General features: G+C 40.4%; 1 protein-coding gene across 1 annotated transcript in view; it reads right to left on the bottom strand.

Annotated features, from left to right (window-relative positions):
* Positions 1-465: 465 nt before the first annotated feature.
* The window catches only part of LOC146469825 (uncharacterized), a 24,917-nt gene continuing 5,490 nt past the window's right edge, over positions 466-19,892 (bottom strand). The window contains exons 2-11 of the mRNA XM_085122806.1: positions 16,000-16,231; positions 15,689-15,871; positions 12,009-12,171; positions 11,257-11,462; positions 9,948-10,167; positions 8,961-9,214; positions 6,804-6,957; positions 3,068-5,340; positions 1,452-2,688; positions 466-1,036 (exon numbers count right to left, since the gene is read on the bottom strand). Coding sequence (XP_084978932.1) covers positions 1,020-1,036; positions 1,452-2,688; positions 3,068-5,340; positions 6,804-6,957; positions 8,961-9,214; positions 9,948-10,167; positions 11,257-11,462; positions 12,009-12,171; positions 15,689-15,871; positions 16,000-16,194 — 4,902 coding nt within the window. The 5' untranslated portion in view covers positions 16,195-16,231 and the 3' untranslated portion in view covers positions 466-1,019. The remainder of the gene's footprint in view (positions 1,037-1,451; positions 2,689-3,067; positions 5,341-6,803; positions 6,958-8,960; positions 9,215-9,947; positions 10,168-11,256; positions 11,463-12,008; positions 12,172-15,688; positions 15,872-15,999; positions 16,232-19,892) is intronic.

Here is a 19,892-nt window from a genome sequence, read left to right as displayed (position 1 = left end):
TTTTTGTACTATGGCACACTGCACTTCAATTTCATGTTATATACGCTATCTGAAACCTTAGCCCAGCGTTGTAGCAAGGCTGTAGGATTCTTTTTTGGTAATAATTCTACGCTTATACCAAATTTGTATCGTAAAATAGAAAATAATCAAACGTGCGGTAGCCGTTACTGAGTTAACTTGTGGGATACAATAAACTATCAATCGAGGATTTGCCTTGGGACTGAGGTTCTAGGTATTTAAAAAGAAAAATAGCTACATTATTAGTATACATCGGTCGCACTCATTCTCTACAAAAAAGAGCAACATAAGAAAAAGGGGCTAGTTAAGATCTATCCTGTGTATTGTTTCTAAGCAATAGGTTGTTGTTGGACTGAAGGATAAGCTATATATTGTTTACAAAAGATACATAAGATACATCTTAACCTAGGAAGCCTTTGTGAATCCGGCCGCTAGGAGAAGAAATGAAAAAGAACAAAAAATATGTTCAAAATTTGTTATATACACGAAGCTCCCGCACGGTGTCCGCTATGACGAAAATGTAAACAGTAGTTTTCCCGGCGTGGGTCCGTAATAGCGGGATATTTTAGTCGTTGCAACTTTTCCCCAGGCTTTAGCTCCCGTCTGTGTAGTAGTAACAAGGCATCCGTAACACTGGGATGTCCTCAACAAAACGATAGTTGACTGTATCTGCAGACAGCCGATCACACGCACAGGTAAGGTTATGGGTAATAACAGTTATTTCGCATGATAGCGAAAATTATGAAGGCCACGGGTTTTTTTTTTTATCCACTTCAGACTTCGGTTTTCAGGCGATAACACAAACTCCGACCTTACCGATTCTCTCTATCCAGAGAACACCGTATCCGACAATTGTATTTAACTGAACGATGACTCTTACTGGTCTGCAGTGTTTTGTGGTTTGTAGTCTATCAAACACGATTTGTGGCTGGCAATTCTCTGTCTGTGGACTTGAAGGAACCATGCCCGTCATTTATGTTCCACGGGAAACAACTATGCTCTCAGTTGCTTGAGTCCTCTAAAGGAAAAAATCAAGTATTTCAAAGACCACCAAGTGACATTTAAAAGGGTCGTCACAAACAACTTTCAGTTCAATACGAAAATAAAGCAAAAGCAGACCTCGAATAGACGAAATTGGATATCCTACGAAGGTATTAAGAAATCTGTTATAAAGCTTAAAACCTAGTTTAATAGGCTTATCTTCCACGAGTCTCCTGTAGCTCAGTGGCTGAGCATCAGCTAGTAATCGGAAGGCCTCAGGATCGACTCCTGATAGGAGCACTTTGGTTTCCTTTTTTTCTGAGGATGCCTGTGTCACTCGCTGAAAAAATACATCATTATCAACGACTGAAAGGTACGGAACTTCACCAGGCAAATTCAGCGTGCCTTCTATAGTTCCATACCTTATGTGTTCATACTTTACCATTTCTTACCATAAACTATTCTTAACATCATCTCAGCAAGAGCTTCACACTGATCTTCCCAGCTGTACTTCTTCCCATAGTTTGCTCGCAGAGTTTCCATTTCTTGAAGGCGCTTTGGTCTGCCTTTCGCACGGACAAATGCAATTGCCTCAGCCCATTCCTTGGGGTCTTCGGATTCCACAACAACTGACTTACCCAATGGCAGATCTCGAAGTACCTCCCCGAATCCTGAATTACTGCTGACAAGGATGGGAAGGCCTGCAGATAACGCTTCAAGGGCAGTTAACCCAAACCCTTCTGTTCTGGAAGGCATGATTGCAAGATCAACCTCACAAAGCAGCTTTTTCAATCTTTCTTCACCTTGGGCAAATCCTCTTACATTCAGCTGAGCTTTGGAAATCCCACACCGGTTGACAAAGTGTGCCTCAACCTCTTCCTGTTTACCATCAGGGGCTCCCACAAAAACCAGACGACAAGAGCTGTCTTTAAGTTCTGCTACTGCTTTTGCAGCAATGTCATAACCCTTGAGATAAAAGTCCTCAGAATCACTGCGGCCAAAGACTAAAACTTTAAATTTCGCACAGTCTTCTGTTGCTTGTTTTGTAGTTGAAAGTTCATGGAATATACCAGGAGTCAGCTGAATGATATTTTCATGCTTCTTGCACGAACGCAGGTAAGATGAAAACTCCCCCTTTAACTTTGGGCCAACTGTCACAACACAATCTGCTAATTCGCATAAGGCTACTTCAGTTTCCGTCTTCTCTTCACCTTTAGCAATAGCTTTAGAATATTCCTTGTACTTTCCGAGTTCTTCAGGTGCAGTGTGCACTACCTGCACCCACTTGCAATTGTGGGATTCTTTAATGATTTGGGCTTGTTTACCTAGTTTCGCACCATGTCCCAATACGATGTCAATGGCAAGGTCTTTCGGTGGGAAGGTCAACCAGAAAAGAGGATCATCAAAGCCTGGACGCCTCTCTGCTTCCCGAATAGCAATGTTGTGTCTTTCTGCGTCTCTGATGTCTTTTTCAGAACAAAAAGATTGTGGAACTAGGAAAGTGACGTTGAGTCGTTTGTTTTTTGCCAGAAAAATGGCAAGTGTTCTGTTTATGGTTGATAAGCCACCCATTGATGAGCCCCACTCACTTGCCAGAAGCGTAACTTTCAGTGTTTTGTCAGAAGGTCTCGCATCCGTTTGAGCAGCTGCGGCTTGTGATGTACTAGGATAGGTGGAAGGACGCGATTGCTGTAGAAATAACCATTGTGACAGGATTTTATTTAAATGAACTAGTAATTATAGCAACTATTCATGTACATCAAACATATTTATCCAGTGCATTCACCTCTTCCGTGATTAGTTGTTATAATTAAAATTGAATGTTAAGAAAGTATGAGTACAGTCCGTGCCACTTTTTGCAGCATACTTGTGGTTAATCCACTATTTCTTTCTATAAATTTCTAACAGAAATGTTTTGCGATAAAGACGACCGTATTTGAAGGTTTGTTATTATGCCTCTGTTTTTTACCTCACTTCCTGAAATTCCTCTTGGCATGAACAGTGGTGGCAAGCCCGGAAAGTTGACGCAAAAGCAAGTGGATTTTATGATAAGTTTAATAATAATTACCTGATGTCCTCGAGGGGAAATCCAAGACGCAAACTTGTCAATGTGAACCCTACTTTCTGGAATGCAGGCAGCCCAGGTGCAAATGACGGGTCGTTCAACACTGCGTAACTCAGACAAGGACCAGAAGTGAAGGCATTGCTCTTCTTGGCATTTTTTTCCACCATGTGAAACGCAGCAATCAATTACACCTGAAGGACAGCAAACTGGGCAGAGAACACTCATTTCATATTTCATGTTTCTCAGCCACGAAAAACCTTTGCGCATGCCCTCAAGGATTTCCTCCACTTGTGCAAGAACAACACGAGGATAGGTAAACCCAGCGGTGTCAAGGTCATCTTCCAAACGGACAGCAACTTCAACAGTCGAAGTGTGGCAATTAAAGACTACAGAACAGACTCTTCCTTCAGAAGAGGTTACGAAGAACCTGGAAAAATTGTGAAACAGTTGTGGTGCTCTAGCTTTCACTGGTGTCAAAAATGTATCTTTGCCCCACTGAAAGAACTGCAAGACAAACCGGGGAAACAAACCAGGCGGAACGTGACCGCTTTCGAATTTGACAAACAAAGATGGAATCTGTGCAGACGCAACAAGTTTCCTAATTCTGTCTGATGGCTGTGACTTCAACATGGACGGCACTAGGTAGCTCTTGCTTTCATCGTCTGATGGCCATGGGCACAGCAAGGTGAATTTCTCCATAATTGCAATCAGAACATCAAACGTTGCCCCGTCCTCAAACAAAGGCTCCCACATATGCACTAACAGTCTCTCATCCAGGATTCCTTCGTTTTCAAGCTTTTCCCATAGTTTAAGAATTTTTTTGTTTTTGCATTGATCGGCCGGCTGCACGGTTATGACTTTCTTAAACACGTCAATCAGCCACTGAGGATCTAAGACCACCATTTCATTCAATTCTGGTGAGTCATCGAAATGAATCAAAATTCGCAAGTCATGCAAATAGTCCATTAGTGTCTTAAAAATTTCGAGGTCCTCATTAATGCCGCAATGTGACGCAATATCCTTTGCCCGCTTTAAGGAAATGTATTTGTTGCCATTTTCCCTGTATGTTTGAAGAGCCTTAACAAAAGCTAACCACTTGATAGGAATGACGTTTTTTGTATGAGGTAGCTCATGAGCAATATCAAGCACTTCCTGTCGCAATCGGATAACCTCAGAACACTCAGACTCAGAACCCGATTTTGTGTTATCCACAAAGAACACATCTACCAAATGGGCTTTATATGGCTTGTTCTTTAGACGGCCAAGGAGTTTGTATGCTAGCCTTTTGGGATTGATACCGTTGCACGGTTTATCAGCATGAGTACACACCAAGAAAACCGGAGGAAGCTTATCCGGGAGAAACTCGGATGTTGGAAAAACATCAATGCGTTCATCTTGACACCTAGCTAAAGTAGCCACAGACCGCATCCAGAAATCAAGATAATCGAAGTACGTTTTCAGGTTAAGACTTTCTTCGTTGTCGTCGTACACACCTTGTTTTACAACTTGGGGGATGGCTTGGTCATCTGGATTTAGGCTGAGATCATAAACCAAACAGTAGATTGCTCTTGCCGTGAGAAAGAGAGGATGTGTTTCATAGTAAACTGACTGTCCAGCGAAATCCCATATGGTTGAATAAATGCCTTCTGTGTTGTCTTCCAACTCAGTCTGAAGAAGTGTTTCAGTTACAGCTGCTACCTCATCTGGCACAACCGAAATGGGACGATTCACGTGTTTTTGTTTCCGTTCTCTTGAATCAGGTGATTCAAGGTGCACATCATTACTTGAGGTAGAGGTGGATGGGGAATCCTCGCCTTCAGATGTGGGCATACCTTCTTCATTTCCGATTGGAATGCTGGTACTTAGTGCTTGAGGCCTTTCAGGGACTACAGATTCGGGGATAACTTCTTTTCCATCACTACTCATCAAAGCCTTTGTGTTTTTGCCTTCTTTGTTCAAACTATCCGCGACACATTTGGCAGCGTGGTAATCAAAGGAAATGGCTTCATCTGAATTCTCATCGCTCTCCTTTGTTCCTGTTCTCCAAGTCTCAGTCGTCACCTTGCAAAGAGAAAGATCAACATCTATTCCCACAGTGCTATCTTCCTCTGGGTCAAAAGAGATCCCTTTCAGCGACTTCTTTAAACTTGTCTTTCCGGCCTGGTCTTGCCCAATAAGCATCAATGGAAATGCCCTGAATAACGTTTCTCCATCAGCAAGCGCATTTCTATAGGCTTTCAAGGCTGAATGTCCCCTCGCAAGAATCTCTGGAGGAACTACAGAAAATAATCAGAGAAAAACACATTAAAATTCGTGTTTATGCTGCCACGCAGAGGAGTAGGGGGCTTGTACAAAACTTGAAAACAACGTTTGTCGTTTGTATGGTAAGGATTTTGGTTGTTAATGTGCCCACCGGATTGTACACGCTTAAATAATGAGGAATACACATGGTGCTTATCGTGACTTTGTTCCGTTCTTGTATGTTTGTTGTTTGTGCCTTGAGAGCGGTTTATGACATTATCTGGCGGTGTTTTCATTCTGTGTTTGGTAGATAATCTTGACTCTCATTGCAGACACTCAAAGAATAATGAAAATATGCATGTATAGCTTGCTTGGTTTGGTAGTGTTGTTGGCTGTAGTTAATTGTATTTGCTGAAATTCTTGCTGTTTGGAAGGTTTATTTCTCCTCTTGAGAACTGGTGCCTTTGTTTGTGCCTATTCTGTTCAGACCGTACGGATAGTAAACGTATGACTGGCCCTGATGATTAAAGAGATGCATGTCATTAACGAGCCGTATACGGACCGACTACTCCTTTCCCTGTCTCTACAGACCGTAAAGTTCTTTTATCAGACTGTACTAGTTTGTGTATATTGGACATGCCTAAATCATGGGTCTTATAAAAGTGCAGTGGAAACAGAGAAGCTGTGTCTACTGATATGTATGATAAGCGAGATAATGCTATCGATAATGATGATCATGGCCTGCTGCTTTTATCATCGAACGACGATCTGTTGAGACGACAGAGTTGCGTACCGCTTTCAGCTGGTCTAATCTACAGGTACTTCTAGATCACCTTAAATTAGTACCTACTAGTTTCCTCCTCTTAATGCATTTCACTGTATTATTGCGTTATTGTTATTAGAATTTGCCATACGTACATACATACATACATACATACATACATACATACATACATACATACATACATACATACATACATACATACATACATACATACATATACTTTACTTTAGTTTATACTTCAAACTAGCTTAGCTAACTGTAACTGAATTAACATCCTTTTACTAATAATGACCACGAAGAGGATGATGATGATGACGATGATGATGATGATAATAATTATGATGATGAAAAAAGAAAGAAAGAAAGAAAGAAAGACAAAATGGGAGAAAGGAAGAGGGAGAGAAAGGAAGAGGGAGGGGGAGAGAGAGAGGGACGGAAGCAAAGATGAACAAAATGAAACTGACGAACAAAAGAATGTTTAGAAACACAAGTTCAATCTGAAACCAAAGGATGGGTTTTCCAAAGTAAGATAACAAGATTAAGGAATTAAGCCTTGCATGTAAAAAGAAGTCGGTTGAAAGAAAGACCTTAGTCAAATTTCCTACGCTTCAAGGAGGGGCTAACCGTTTTACCCCTCTTTATGCACTATTAAGGTGAACATGATGATCAAGCCCAGATCACAATAATATATCATTTTTGAGAGCTTTTTCTTACCTGTTTCGGTATCTTTCATTTCACGAGCAACAATACTTTGCACTTTCCTAACAAACCGGAAGAACTCAGGAAGCTTCTCCACTATCACTTCCGGTTCCCATTCTTGACTATTCAGTAAATCATCCCACTCTTTGCAGTGTAGGTGAAAATCTGTCTGTCAGAAATAAAAAAATTAAACAAAATTAAATTTTTCTCGTTAAAACGGAAGCAAGCATTGTAGAAATAACACTCCTTACTCACATATTCATACTCTTTTGAGTCAACCATTACGCCGTATTCTGGTTTGGTGGATGAGTGAGGAAACCCCACGAAAACTGCGTGGAAAGCCACACGTGCTTGTCAGTATATTAGCAAGCGGTTTAAAACTGCATGTGCATAAACCACCACAACAAATACTAGCATTTTTTCCATTCTTGTTCTTAATACTTGGTAGTGTTGAACCTGTCACAAGGACAATTACTGCGTAGTGTTTAAAAGGAATTCAATCTCTTAGAAAATTGTTAACCTTTACATGTGAATTACTCGTCAAAGTGACTGTTACTTTATTCAGCCGTGCTCGTAAGGTGTTTTGGAACATTAGATCGAGGACAACCCGTTGGAGTAGAGCAAAAGTACACTGGTCGTTGTTAATTATGACCGAAAGCTGTTTAAATTCAGGTTCTTAGATTTTCCCGTTCTTATCGACTTTCGGTGAATATCCAGGAAACAGTAATAATTGCACCGTTCCAGCGCAATATTTCTATAAGCAACTCTAAGTGTTATCAGCTGTCTCATTTCCAGTTTCAATATCCTTTCTAAGGCTAAATTTTTAATAAGGACGCGTTTAGCTATTTGCTCTACTATAAAACTAATTTTAGTTGAAAGGCTCACCGAACTCAATTAATATTCTCTAAACATATAAAAGCAGCTCGTACGTTGTACAACTTTGAATTACCAGAGGGAGTTATCATAAGACGCAGAAGTGTACTGGTGCGATAGTTTACGAACAGTTCTGTTGAAGATTTATTTCTACTTCGACTCCGCGGACGAGTTACAACGACCCTGTACCGTGGCGTCCGTAACAAGTGCCAGGCTGCATAGTTTAGTGCTCTCCGAAGCTTTATTCCCACCGTTTCTCCGTTCAACAACGCCCGAGTTGTATCATTTTCCCCCGCGCATCGTCCGCGCATAAGAACCGTTTAGTCAACCGAAAACTTCTTGTTACAAACCTTTTCCAGGAGTTCTGAACTGTAGCTTGATTTAAATACTAAATTGACCAATTAGCATTTGCCTCTTCAGATCAATTTTACCTAGTTCTCTGTAACTTTGCAACAACCAGCACCCATAGCTTACAATGGATAAATGAATGCACACAACAAGTTGTAAAAGCAGTGTGGAATTCATTGTGTTTTCCTAATAAGTTGAACAAATAACACCAATGGTGCACTATTAAGTAAGAAAAAAGAAAAGAGACCTTGATGAGAAAAGCAGGTAACATAACTACATTCTACAGGCTGAATGAAGCAGTGAAGCTTCTGAATGAAGCAGTGAAAGGCTATTTCCAGTTACATTTGTTAGAGAAATAATTTCTACCACTCATCCTTCGTTGTTCATCGGGTTTCCAAACACTCGAAAACAACGAAAGCGCTTGGCCCGATAGCTGGCTTATTAAATGCGACTTACGGCAGAAGGGACAGCGTTCTCCATTCTGACCTGCACCCAGTGGTACTGCCAGTAGAAACTCATGTCCATTAGGATATATCAAGATGGTCGTGTAAGGCGCCGCTTTGGACAACACTTGTTTCCAGTGCTTTTCGGATGAACTCACATTTTCTCGTAGCAAGTTTCTCGTTTTGCTCAGTTGTTATCCGTGGTACACAACTTACATAATACATAATTATCGTCCAAACGTTTACTCGCAGTCGATTACAGCATCTAGTGAAAACGCCTGCTGATAATCTTTGTCATATCTGGTTGTTTGGCTGGAAAATGCGTGACTGACCGGCTACACTACTTCCCACCCCCTCCCACCCCCACTCCCTCGCTGCCCTGATAGAAGCCTTCCAGTCGTTAAGCCCACCGCAAACCCCCTTAAGAATTTGTGTAAGATTTAGACTTAGAACTGGGATTTTTAAGATAATACAAAAGTGTAAAGTGATTCTGATATAAGGTCCATACCGATGTCCTAGACTCGTTCGTTGTGACGTCACTTTGGGACGAGCTCTCCTTTGAAAGAATAATAGTAAACCCTTCCTTGATTACATACACCGCTCTTTTAGAACATCGCATATAGGACAGCTGAAAGCCATCAGGTACATTCCCCACTGGAAGACGAAGTCCAAAGTCATCTTCAAAAGTCACCTCTGATAGGTATCTTGACAAGGTATTAACTGTGTCTTCTTTTGGCGCAAAGTCGGTGTCAAAAGCATTGTCTATAAAACATCAATAAATTAAAATAACACATTTGTATTATTTAATCACATTCAAATTAAATTACTTTGCAGAAGACATTCCAATGAATCTGAGGTAAGCTTAACACACAGAATACGAAATTTCTTTGAATAAACCCGGCCTAATATATTATAAATAGTCTCATTAATAACTGGTTACATATACACAAAAATAAATCCTAATAAATTGCATAAATGTATGATGAAAGAAGACAATCAAGTTCGCACGAAACACTAACAAGGTGTTCAACTCCTTAATATTATTAGGTAATCCATTCCATTGGCTGCAAACCCGAACAAAAAAGAAATTCTTAAAAGCTCCTGTCCTAATGAAAGGAATCGACATTAAGCGTTGGATAATCAACACTTCTCAGCGGCGTTTAGCAAGGGCGAAATGATACATGATCCAATTAGTTAGCCTCTAAGTTGCATCTCTGACTATAACAGAGACGGAAGTCTTTTTTTTTTATTTTTAGTGTTGTTGTCATTTACCATTCTTGTCATAAACAGATCCTTGCCTAATGTCTATCTGCATTATTATTTTTATTCATTGTACTACTGTAGTAGAATAAAATGTATACTCACAATTCAAGCGCAAAAATTAAACGATAACAGTTAAAGGGTCATAAATATTGTCAATTGCATTGTTGGGACAAAAAGGTTTCATGGTTTACACCATGATATAAATAGCACGGGTGCTCATGCCTTAAAATACCTGATCGTTCACGAATAGTGAGTCTGCAATCAAACTCGCAACCAGGAAACAAAATGTCCGCCTGAAGATATCTTCGAGATGGCATAACCAGCCATCCACGGCATCGGGAACGCGTCCATTCATTTTCAAAGTGTACCTCATCCAATAAGTTCATTACGTCACTGAAAGGGATTGGTATATCCTCCAACTTTTTGCCAAGGTCCTTCTTTGTTACCCACACCTGCGTAAAAAGAAGAAGAGCCCCGCGTTGCTGTCCCTGTTTATTACATAAATGCTCACTACAATATACCTGTTTCTATGAATTTAAAAAAAAAGGTATCAGTTACATTTCTAAAAGTTTGCGATGTGCAATGACTCAAAAAGTCGAATTGTAAGAAGACTAGCCCTTCGAAAAAGCAAAATTGTACAAAGAGCCAGAGGTGAAAACTTGGTCAGGTGGAAATGTGGATGTTTTTGTTGTTGTTGTTGTTGTTTTGGTTTTGTTTTCTTTCTTTTCGCCCTCGGACGCCCGAGTGAATTCACCAACATTGTCGTGGAGGTTTTGGGTTTGAACGACGGTAGCCGGGAGAGACTACTTCCCCCGCCCTACCCCTGCCCCGTTAAGGATTTCCCTATGTTGCGATATGTTAACCTCGTTCTCGTATCAAGTGATAGCTCATTGTCCCGTCTTCACAAGGTAAGGTGGTCACGTGTCAATGATTACGTCCAATGACGTCATATATTTGTATACCCGCCGCCCGCCACCACCTGAGGCAAAATTTATTGAAATCGACCAGAAAAGTAAAGACGCCAAGGAAAACCAACAAAACTGAGAATTTGATGAGAGAAATGTCAAATGTTTGATTGAAAGGGCAGTTTGATTTAGAAATTCGTCAGCATTTATGTAAATGTTGCCAAAATTACAGGCTAGATTTAGAACAATATATAAACGTGATTTCAAACCGCTTTTGAGTATTCTAGATAATCATAGGACATAGGAAACCATTCCAAGAAAGACGAGTTTCCATATACAGTCGAACCTCCCGTAAGCGACCACCCATAATGTCAAGGATATGTGGTCGCTTACGGGAGGCGGTCGCTTACCAGAGGTCAGACCACAGGGGGTCTAAATTTCGGGTAATTTACATATCGTAATTGCGGAGACCTAACCCTTTTGCCAGTGCTTATCGAAACCCATAGTAATAACTTTTTTTAGCTACAAGTATATTAAGACTGGTCCAAAATCATTCTAGGCAAATCTCTAAAAGTGGTCGCTTACAAGAGGTGGTCGCAAAGGGAAGTTCGACTGTATATCATATGCGAACCTTACCTTGAATCTTATTTGACGACCACATGGCGCCATGAACGCTAAATCGTATCTTGATGAATATTCTTCATATTCTTCAGGGGTCCTGTGGCCAATATTTTCTTCGAAGTTTTTCTCGTCTAGGTTGACCCCTCCATTAAATGTACCTCTCCAGCGATTTTCCAGAAACTTTTTTGCGGCCTCTTCAAAAGTCCATTCTACTTTAGCATCTACATGTACACCCCAACGTAAGATATGATAATGATAATTAGTATAATGATTAAGTTAAATTTTAAGAAAGGTTCTGGACAGGGGCACATGGAAAGCAGATAGTCGTTGGAGATCTTAGGCCACTGGAAGCACTTTGCGTGACAGGTAAAAGGAATAGAGTTTGATAGCCTAATTTTATTGATGCGATTCAGACTATTTTATCTTTTTAGTAACGAAATGATAATAGTAGTGTCTGCTTCCTTCTACTACAAGCTCTTAGCCCTAAATTTAGGCATACAATAATCAATCGCAAAAGGCTTCTTCTAACAGTTCACTACAGGTATACTGTGCAAAACCAAGAACAGACTAATCATAAGCTCTTGGCAAAATTAATAAAATGGTTGGTTGTTTCAAGACAGTACAGCGCGAAAGTTTACTGGACCATACGGATTCATCGATCTGAATAAAATTTTAACGGTAGATCGACAAATGAGGCAATTTTTTTTTTCAGTGTCTGAAAGCCTTTGGCAAAGCATTTTAACAGTAAGGAAAACTTGCAGTGATACCTTCGTCAGGTCGGCGGATGAGTACCGTCCCAAAGTGGCACCACATGTCAGCCTTCAGGTACTTTTTGGTTGTCATTTCAGTTTTAATTTTATGGAGAGATTCCAAAGCGTCACCTGTCAGTTTTGTAAGATAGCTTGAGTCATCAATTGGAGGGCAGAGTTTCTACAACAAAACACGCATTCTCGGTCATAATGTATACAACTTGGACATCGTCGAACATAGGATTAGCTAGACAATGATGCCTAAACATCATGAACATAACAACGGACCAACTCAGGGAACCATTAAGTACCACCCGTAATGGGAACACCCCGCAACAACGGAAGCGTCGTCAACAACTGAACGCAATCATTGAGAAAAGTAGAAATTTAAGGACAGAGGTATTTTGCCCAGTTTATAAGTACGCGCGAAAAGCAGAACTTAGAAAAGGCTGATGAAAAGGACGAAGAAAATTGAGAGATTAATTAAGCCTGGTTTACACGTACGACGCAAGTATAAGCATAAGCACAAGCATAGGCACAAGGATGTTCACACGTGCGATGAGCATAAGCATAAGGTGACATACGCAAGCACAGAAGCCTGAAAATGTGGCAGAATCGCGCGGCTGGACTACCTTTTGGCGCAAGATTTGATTTCAACATGGCGGACTAGAATGTACGCTGACAACTTGTCATTGTTTTTCAGTTTCCTTTCATTGTGCTTGTGCTTATGCTTGTGTCAGTCCCGGTTTACACGCAACGACGCTAGCACAAGCACAAGAGAATGGAAATCGTTCCATTCTCTTGTGCTTGTGCTTGTGCTTGCGTCGTTGTGTCGTACGTGTAAACTGGGACGACGCAAGCATAAGCACAAGCGCTAACACAAGGCGCTTATGCTTCCGTCGCACCGGTTTACAAGTAGGTTTCTTGTGTTTCTGCTTGTGCTTATGCTTATGCTTGCGTCTTACGTGTAAACCAGACTTTATGCAACAATAGTTCGAGTGTTAAAAGACATAAGAATGACAAAACGCTGGTCTGGAATAGGACATAAGCATAAGTAAAAACTAAGGTAAGCAAGTAAGAACACTAGTTACATAAGCATAGGGAGGGACACATGCACAGAAAAGCATTTCTTCATGGAATTCTCGATACCAGTTCCCTCTCGTTGTTAAGAAAACTGGTGGACAAAAAGGTGGACTTCCTTTTGCTACTGCTTCTGCTTGTCGTCCCCGTTCTCATCAGTGAAAACTATGACATAAGCATAAGCACAAGAAGAACTAACGTTATAACAAAGGTAGTAAACTCGTATAATCAAATCCAGTAGCGCGCGCGTGCTTCATATTCCCATTGTGCACGCTGATGTCGTCAGCAAACAAATGCCTCGAGAAGAAAAATTTCTCCGTGAGTGACTTCGGTATTTTGCATTTAAAAAACGGGGGAAAACCTCAGCAAAAAGTTTAACAGATGGCGACAACCGAACCAGCTAATGAAGGAGATCTTCCTACTTTTTGTTTGGGATTAAAGTTTTTAACTCCCGAGAAAAAAAACCAAAGAAAAGGAAAAAAAAGAGAACAAGTAAGGTCCATGTCATCCTACGCGTGCCGCACTAAACCGGCTATTAATTTTCAAACGCCAATTTCGCCTTCTGAGAGGAACACACACCTTTTCAAAAAGATAAACTGAAAGAAAAACTTCTAAGGAATACTCGGCAGTTTCAACAGCAGAAATCCGATAATAAACGTCGAAGAAATTGTGTTTCAAGAACAAATTGTCGTTTTATCCAGCTGACGAACAAGCGGACATCTCAGATCATTACTTAATCCACGGATTTTCTCGGTAATGTTCGAGTACTTGTGGGAATTCAATTCACACGAAATTACAGCTTTGATTGGGAATTTGAACTTAAATAATTTTCTAATTGACTGATTCTTCGTATTAATACCAGTTTTTTGCGAAAGTTTTGAAAACCGTGCTCCGCACAGTTCGATAAATTTACTTCAAAATGGACTTGCAGTTCCTTCAAATCGCTTGCGCGTTTATCGTCTCGGATTAAAAATTGTACGCCTTTGCTTCTTCGAACAAAGACTTATCTGAATAAATTTTAAATTTAGGAAAGCTTCAGTTGTATATTTCCTCCTATTTCCATTGATGAAACATGACAACTGCGTAAATCTTGCGTAAACAAGCACATGTCCTTGCGAGCGGAAAGAACTCTCCCATGTAACGCGAAATTGTTTTTTGGCAACCAGTTAACAACTGGTTCATGCGTCAGCGTGCGTTCATCGCGATATGAACCACGCGGGAAGTTTGGAGTGCACGAAAGATGCGTACAAGGGTGCTCTCCAAACTTCCCAAGTGCTTCATATCTCAATGAACGTACAGCTGACTCATGAACCAATTGTTTTATAACATTTTCAACACGGTAGTGAAACCCTTTGATTCTAGGTTGCCCATAGGTTTTCCAAGCATTCACCCAATGTACAAAGTGGTAATAAACAACCCCATTTTCATGAAAAAAAATCCACAACTTTCAGGGTAATAGATAAAGTTTCTAACTATCGAATAAAATATTTTGGTTGCCAATTAAAAATTTTCCAAAAAAACAAGCTTGAAAATTTGACTCTCGCGTTACATGGGAGAATTCTATCCGTGAGGACAAGTGTTTGTTTATGCAAGATTTACGCAGTTGTCACGTTTCATCAATGAAAACAGAAAGAAAATAGAGTAATAAAGCTTTCCTAAATGAAAAATTTATTCAGATAAGTCTTTCTTCTAAAAAGCAAACGCGTACAAATTTTAATCCGAGACGATAAACGCGCAAGCAATCTAAAGGAACTGCAAGTCCTTTTTTCAAGTGAATTTATCTAACCGTGCAGAGCTCGGTTTTCAAAAATTTCGCAAAACAAACTGTTCGGGAATATGACGAATCGGTCAATTAGAAAAGTATTTAAGTATAAATCCACAATATCACCTGTAATTTCTTGTGAACTGGATTCCCACAAATACTCGAACATAACCAAGAAAATCCGTGACTTAAATAATGACCTGAGATGGATAAAACGACAATTTAGTGTCCTTGAAACACAATTTCTCCGCCGTTAGTTATCGGATTTCTGCTGTTCAAACTGTCGAGTATTCCTTAAAAGTTTTTTCTTACAGTTTATTGTTTCGAAAAGGTGTGTTTTCCCCCTGAGAAAGTGAAATTGGGGTCTGAAAATTAATAGTTTTGCGAGACACGATGACACGGACCTTGCTTGTTGGCTTTTTTCCTTTTCTTTAGGTTTTTTTTTTTCGGGAGTTAAAAACTCCGATCCCAAAGAAAAAGTAAGCAAATCTTCTTCATCAGCTGGTTTGCTGGTTGCCATCTGTAGTTAGACGTTTTGCTGAATAAAGTTTTCCCCTGGTTTTGAATGCAAAATACCGAAGTCACTCACGGAGAAATTTTTCTCCTCGAGGCATTTATTTGCTGACGTCATCAGCGTGCACCATGGAAATATGAAGCACGCGCGCGCAATTGAATTTGATTACACGAATTTACTAGCTATGTTTTGACGTTGGCATTCGTCATCAAAGATTACCTTCACGATTCTTGATGTTTCAGGGTTTTTTTTGATTTCGCAGGTCACTTTCGTAGTCATCGCGTACAAACCTCTACTACAGGACCCTTCAGTAAAACAGAAAAAATAAATATGATTGTATACCTGCGGTTCATAACCTTCGGCTGGTTTCAGTCGATACTGCGCTTGTGATCCTTGAGAAACCATATCGGTATTTAGTACCACTTGGCCCAGTTCAAGTTTGCAGTCGGCAGGCAGATTCCACCCATCAATGTAATAACAGACTTTGTTGAATTTGTTTTCCATGCGCTTTATTCTTCCTCCAGCCTGTAAACGAAGTCAAACGATATTTTCTGTCAAGCAAGGGGGACATCATTTCTACCTTTATTGGCTGAAAGCTTCGTGATCTACCCCTGTATTATCACGTAGATATTATTTTAGCTAAATTAACTTACCACTTTTTCTAATATGAGCCTCTTCGCGCTTGCTCTTTGCTCCTCATCACCACTGACTCTGAACCCTTCCAATTCCCTTGGCGTAGAATAAACTTTTGCTCCAGATTTCTGTTCAATTGTTTTTATCACACTGCCACCCTTACCGATAACATAACCTTTCAGCTCTTTTGGCACAGGTACAAACTCAAGCTCCATTTTCTCTCTGATTCTTCATTAACTGCTGTAAATTAATCTGGAAAGCATTAAGATAAAAAAAGATATGATTGGCAATAATTCCTTTAAGTCTAATTTGAAAAACAAAATTCATATATATTTAAAAAAGCAGGAAGATGCCACAAGTCGTCTGCCATCAACTCTAACTGTGAAACTCCAGATTTAGCAGGAATATAGGTATCAATATAAGTAGTTCGTACACAGGTTTTTAATACTGGCCTATTTATCCCACAGAACACATACCGTCACAATTATAGAAGTTTATTAACTCGGAAGAAGCTCTTGTACAGGGATGGATTGATATTGAATTTGAAGGGAAAAGAGTTTTGCAACAAGTAAGGTGGCCGCTCTTGATAAGGGATGGAAATATGAAACAAGGCAAATTTCTTTATAATTTGGTGAGGTGTTAATAGTTCGTTCATGTGAAATATGCCGATGCAAAATCAAGTTTCGACAATTCCATTCAAGAAGGCCTGCAGCTTAAAAAATGAGAATTATTCCTAATGCTGTTCAATAATATTTCCCTATGGTTTCCTCTCTTAGAGAGTTTCATAAACAACCTTGAAAATAATGGTGGAAATTAGACTACATGTAGGCTCGATTTCCAGTTGCGCTCAGGGAATTTGAGCCTGGGTTCATACCTATTCCCCCCTCCTCTCCCTCTGGATCCAGGAGAAGACGATGGAAACGGCCAGAAATAAGACCTCATTGCTTTATCTTATAAGTTGCAAACGAAGCAGCTACATAAACTTTTTCTGAAGAGCCTATTGAGGCGTACCTGCCGCCCTGATTGAAATACCTTCCCAACATCAGGGTTTGGAACGTTACCCACCATGGCATGAACCACCGTGGCATGAACCACCATGGCATGAACCACCATGGCATGAACCACCATGGCATGAACCACCATGACGTGAACCACCATGGCATGAACCACCATGGGATGAACCACCGTGGCATGAACCACCATGGCATGAACCACCGTGGCATGAACCACCATGGCATGAACCACCGTGGTATGAACCACCATGGCATGAACCACCGTGGGGCGAGCCACCATGGCATGAACCACCATGACGTGAACCACCATGGCATGAACCACCGTGGCATGAACCACCATGGCATGAACCACCATGGGATGAACCACCGTGGCATGAACCACCATGGCATGAACCACCGTGGGATGAACCACCGTGGCATGAACCACCATGGCATGAACCACCGTGGGATGAGCCACCGTGGCATGAACCACCGTGGCATGAACCACCATGGCATGAACCACCGTGGGATGAACCACCATGGCATGAACCACCATGGCATGAACCAGCGTGACACGAACAACAATGAGCTCATGTCACGCTGGTTCATCTTATATGAGAGGAACCAGCGTGACATGAACCACCGTGGGATTAAATACCGTGACATAAATTACTGTGGGATTAAATACCGTGACATGAACTAGCGTGGTATTAAATACCATTACGTGAACTAGCGTGGGATTAAGAACTACCGTGGTATACCCTACTGTGACATGAACCGTGGGACGCAAACTACTCAAACTTTGATTTCAACTTTTATTTCTCTTAGTTAACCGCTTCGCTAAGAACCCTTACTATAGATAAATACTTCCCCATATTTTCATTAAGCCATCAAAATAGCCGAGTCTTAACTCTACATGAAATGAACTCAACCATTTATTTACTAGCCTGCGAGAGCAGATGCCTTTCTGGTTTTTGTTTCACCCTACGCGAAATCCGGAAATGCCGTAGCAAGCTATTAATTCAGTTCCAATCTCAGTAAACGTTTAATTAATCATTTTAGTCATTTTATTTTAATCATTTTCTCTCATTTTAATGTATTAATCTAATACTTACCGGAATCTTTCCTCGGCCGAAAAAGTGCGACTTGTCGTTACTCTCTTCTCAGTTTATTCAGGGAAAAGGTTCAAATTAGTACGGCATGATCACTAGACGTAAAGTTAGATTCGTTCTCGTTTACTATGCTTTTCAAGGATAATAACCTCCCAGTTTATCTAAATGACCATGAAACTGCATGAGAAAAATGCATACAGAATTAAGAATTACATACAAGTTATATGCTAATCTTTAGTCTAAAATATAGTCCTTGCTTTTCAAGCAAGGAAATTGTGGGGAGACAATTGTCAGTGTAAAAAGGAAAGAAGATAGGCCTGCGCGACTCCCACTCGCGTGTTTTTAACCATGTTCAGTTACAGTTTTGCTATAACGAGTATGTCTTTCAGGGAAAGCCCTCTCTTGTATGAGCGGTGCCGCTCCCTGTAAATTTAAGTTTAATTTTAAATTTAATGTAAGTCTAAGGCGTAATCAAAACACAGGAGGAAAATACTAACCTCCCGCAACATAAACACAAACCTCACAGTTACAGAGCGGAGCGGAGCAATAACAGAAAACACAGCCGTAACTAAAGCGGCATTTAGCCCTCAAATTAACGCATTGTACAGCTTTTTTAAAAAGAAGCTCCAATGCTAAAGAAAGGTTTAGCGACAAATAACCGTGACAAGTAACTCAACATCTTGCCACAAAAGCCGGGCCCGGCAATACAAAAGCTGCAAGATAATGATTATTACACGGTTCAAATCCTATCCTTACAATTACAAAGATAAAAAGAGAGGCTATACTGTCGCAAGACACACTGAAATGAGCCATACGAAGCCTGAACCAATTGCCACAAACGGCATGAGAACGACAGTCGCTAAACTGAAACAACAAGAGGTCAAATAGATAGAACGCAACACCCAGACATGACCTTTGAGATCAAAATACAAAACATGCGACATTTAAGCAAATGGCTTTGTTCAGTGACTATCACGCAAATCCTCCAAACCATAAACGGCATTTAATAAGAAGAAAATGAAGCGCTAAAAGAAAATTTGCAGGGAGCACCGCTCATACAAGAGAGGGCTTTCCCTGAAAGACATACTCGTTATAGCAAAACTATAACTGAACATGGCTAAAAACACGCGAGTGGGAGTCGCGCAGGCCTATCTTCTTTCCCAGTTTTACACTGAGCCCGCAAAACGTAGCTAAACTTTAATCTGAGCCCTCGTTTTAGTTTCGGCCTTCCATGCCAACTCACAAAACAGTCTGAATATACCACTGTCGTCCGATTTACCCAATAAAATTGTCATCGTATCAAATTTTTAAAATTTCTATTAGTTACATGAACCATTTTGTAAGAGTAATAAAAAAGAATGGTGTAGCATTGCGCTATTTTCGATTGAGTGATACAGTCATTCCACTACTATAGCTAAACGACCCGTGTGCAGCTACATAATAGTTGTTTTACTTTTTCAGTACTAGTTGCGAAAGTGACTGTTTACTGTGTGGTGAAGCATGCACCAAAGCACATGCATGACAAGTTACATTTGTCACTCAATTGAAATTGAAAACCGCCCCGATTAAAAGAAATACAGTCAAACCTCCCTTTGCGACCACCTCTCGTAAGCGTCCACCTCTCATTAGCGACCACTTTTCCAAAATACCAAAAGTTTTCGAGTCAAATCACTATAGATGGAACCCTTTGTAGGCGACCACCTCTCGTAAGCGACCACCTCTCGTAAACGACCACTTTTAGTGATGATTGTTCATAATTTTCAATTGATTTTAACCTCCCGTAGGCGACCACTTTACGCACAATCTGGT

Source organism: Pavona decussata, unplaced genomic scaffold, assembly GCF_977016875.1.
Source record: "Pavona decussata unplaced genomic scaffold, jaPavDecu1.1 SCAFFOLD_116, whole genome shotgun sequence".
NCBI lineage: Eukaryota > Metazoa > Cnidaria > Anthozoa > Scleractinia > Agariciidae > Pavona > Pavona decussata.
This window is presented reverse-complemented; position numbering and strand designations above follow the sequence as displayed.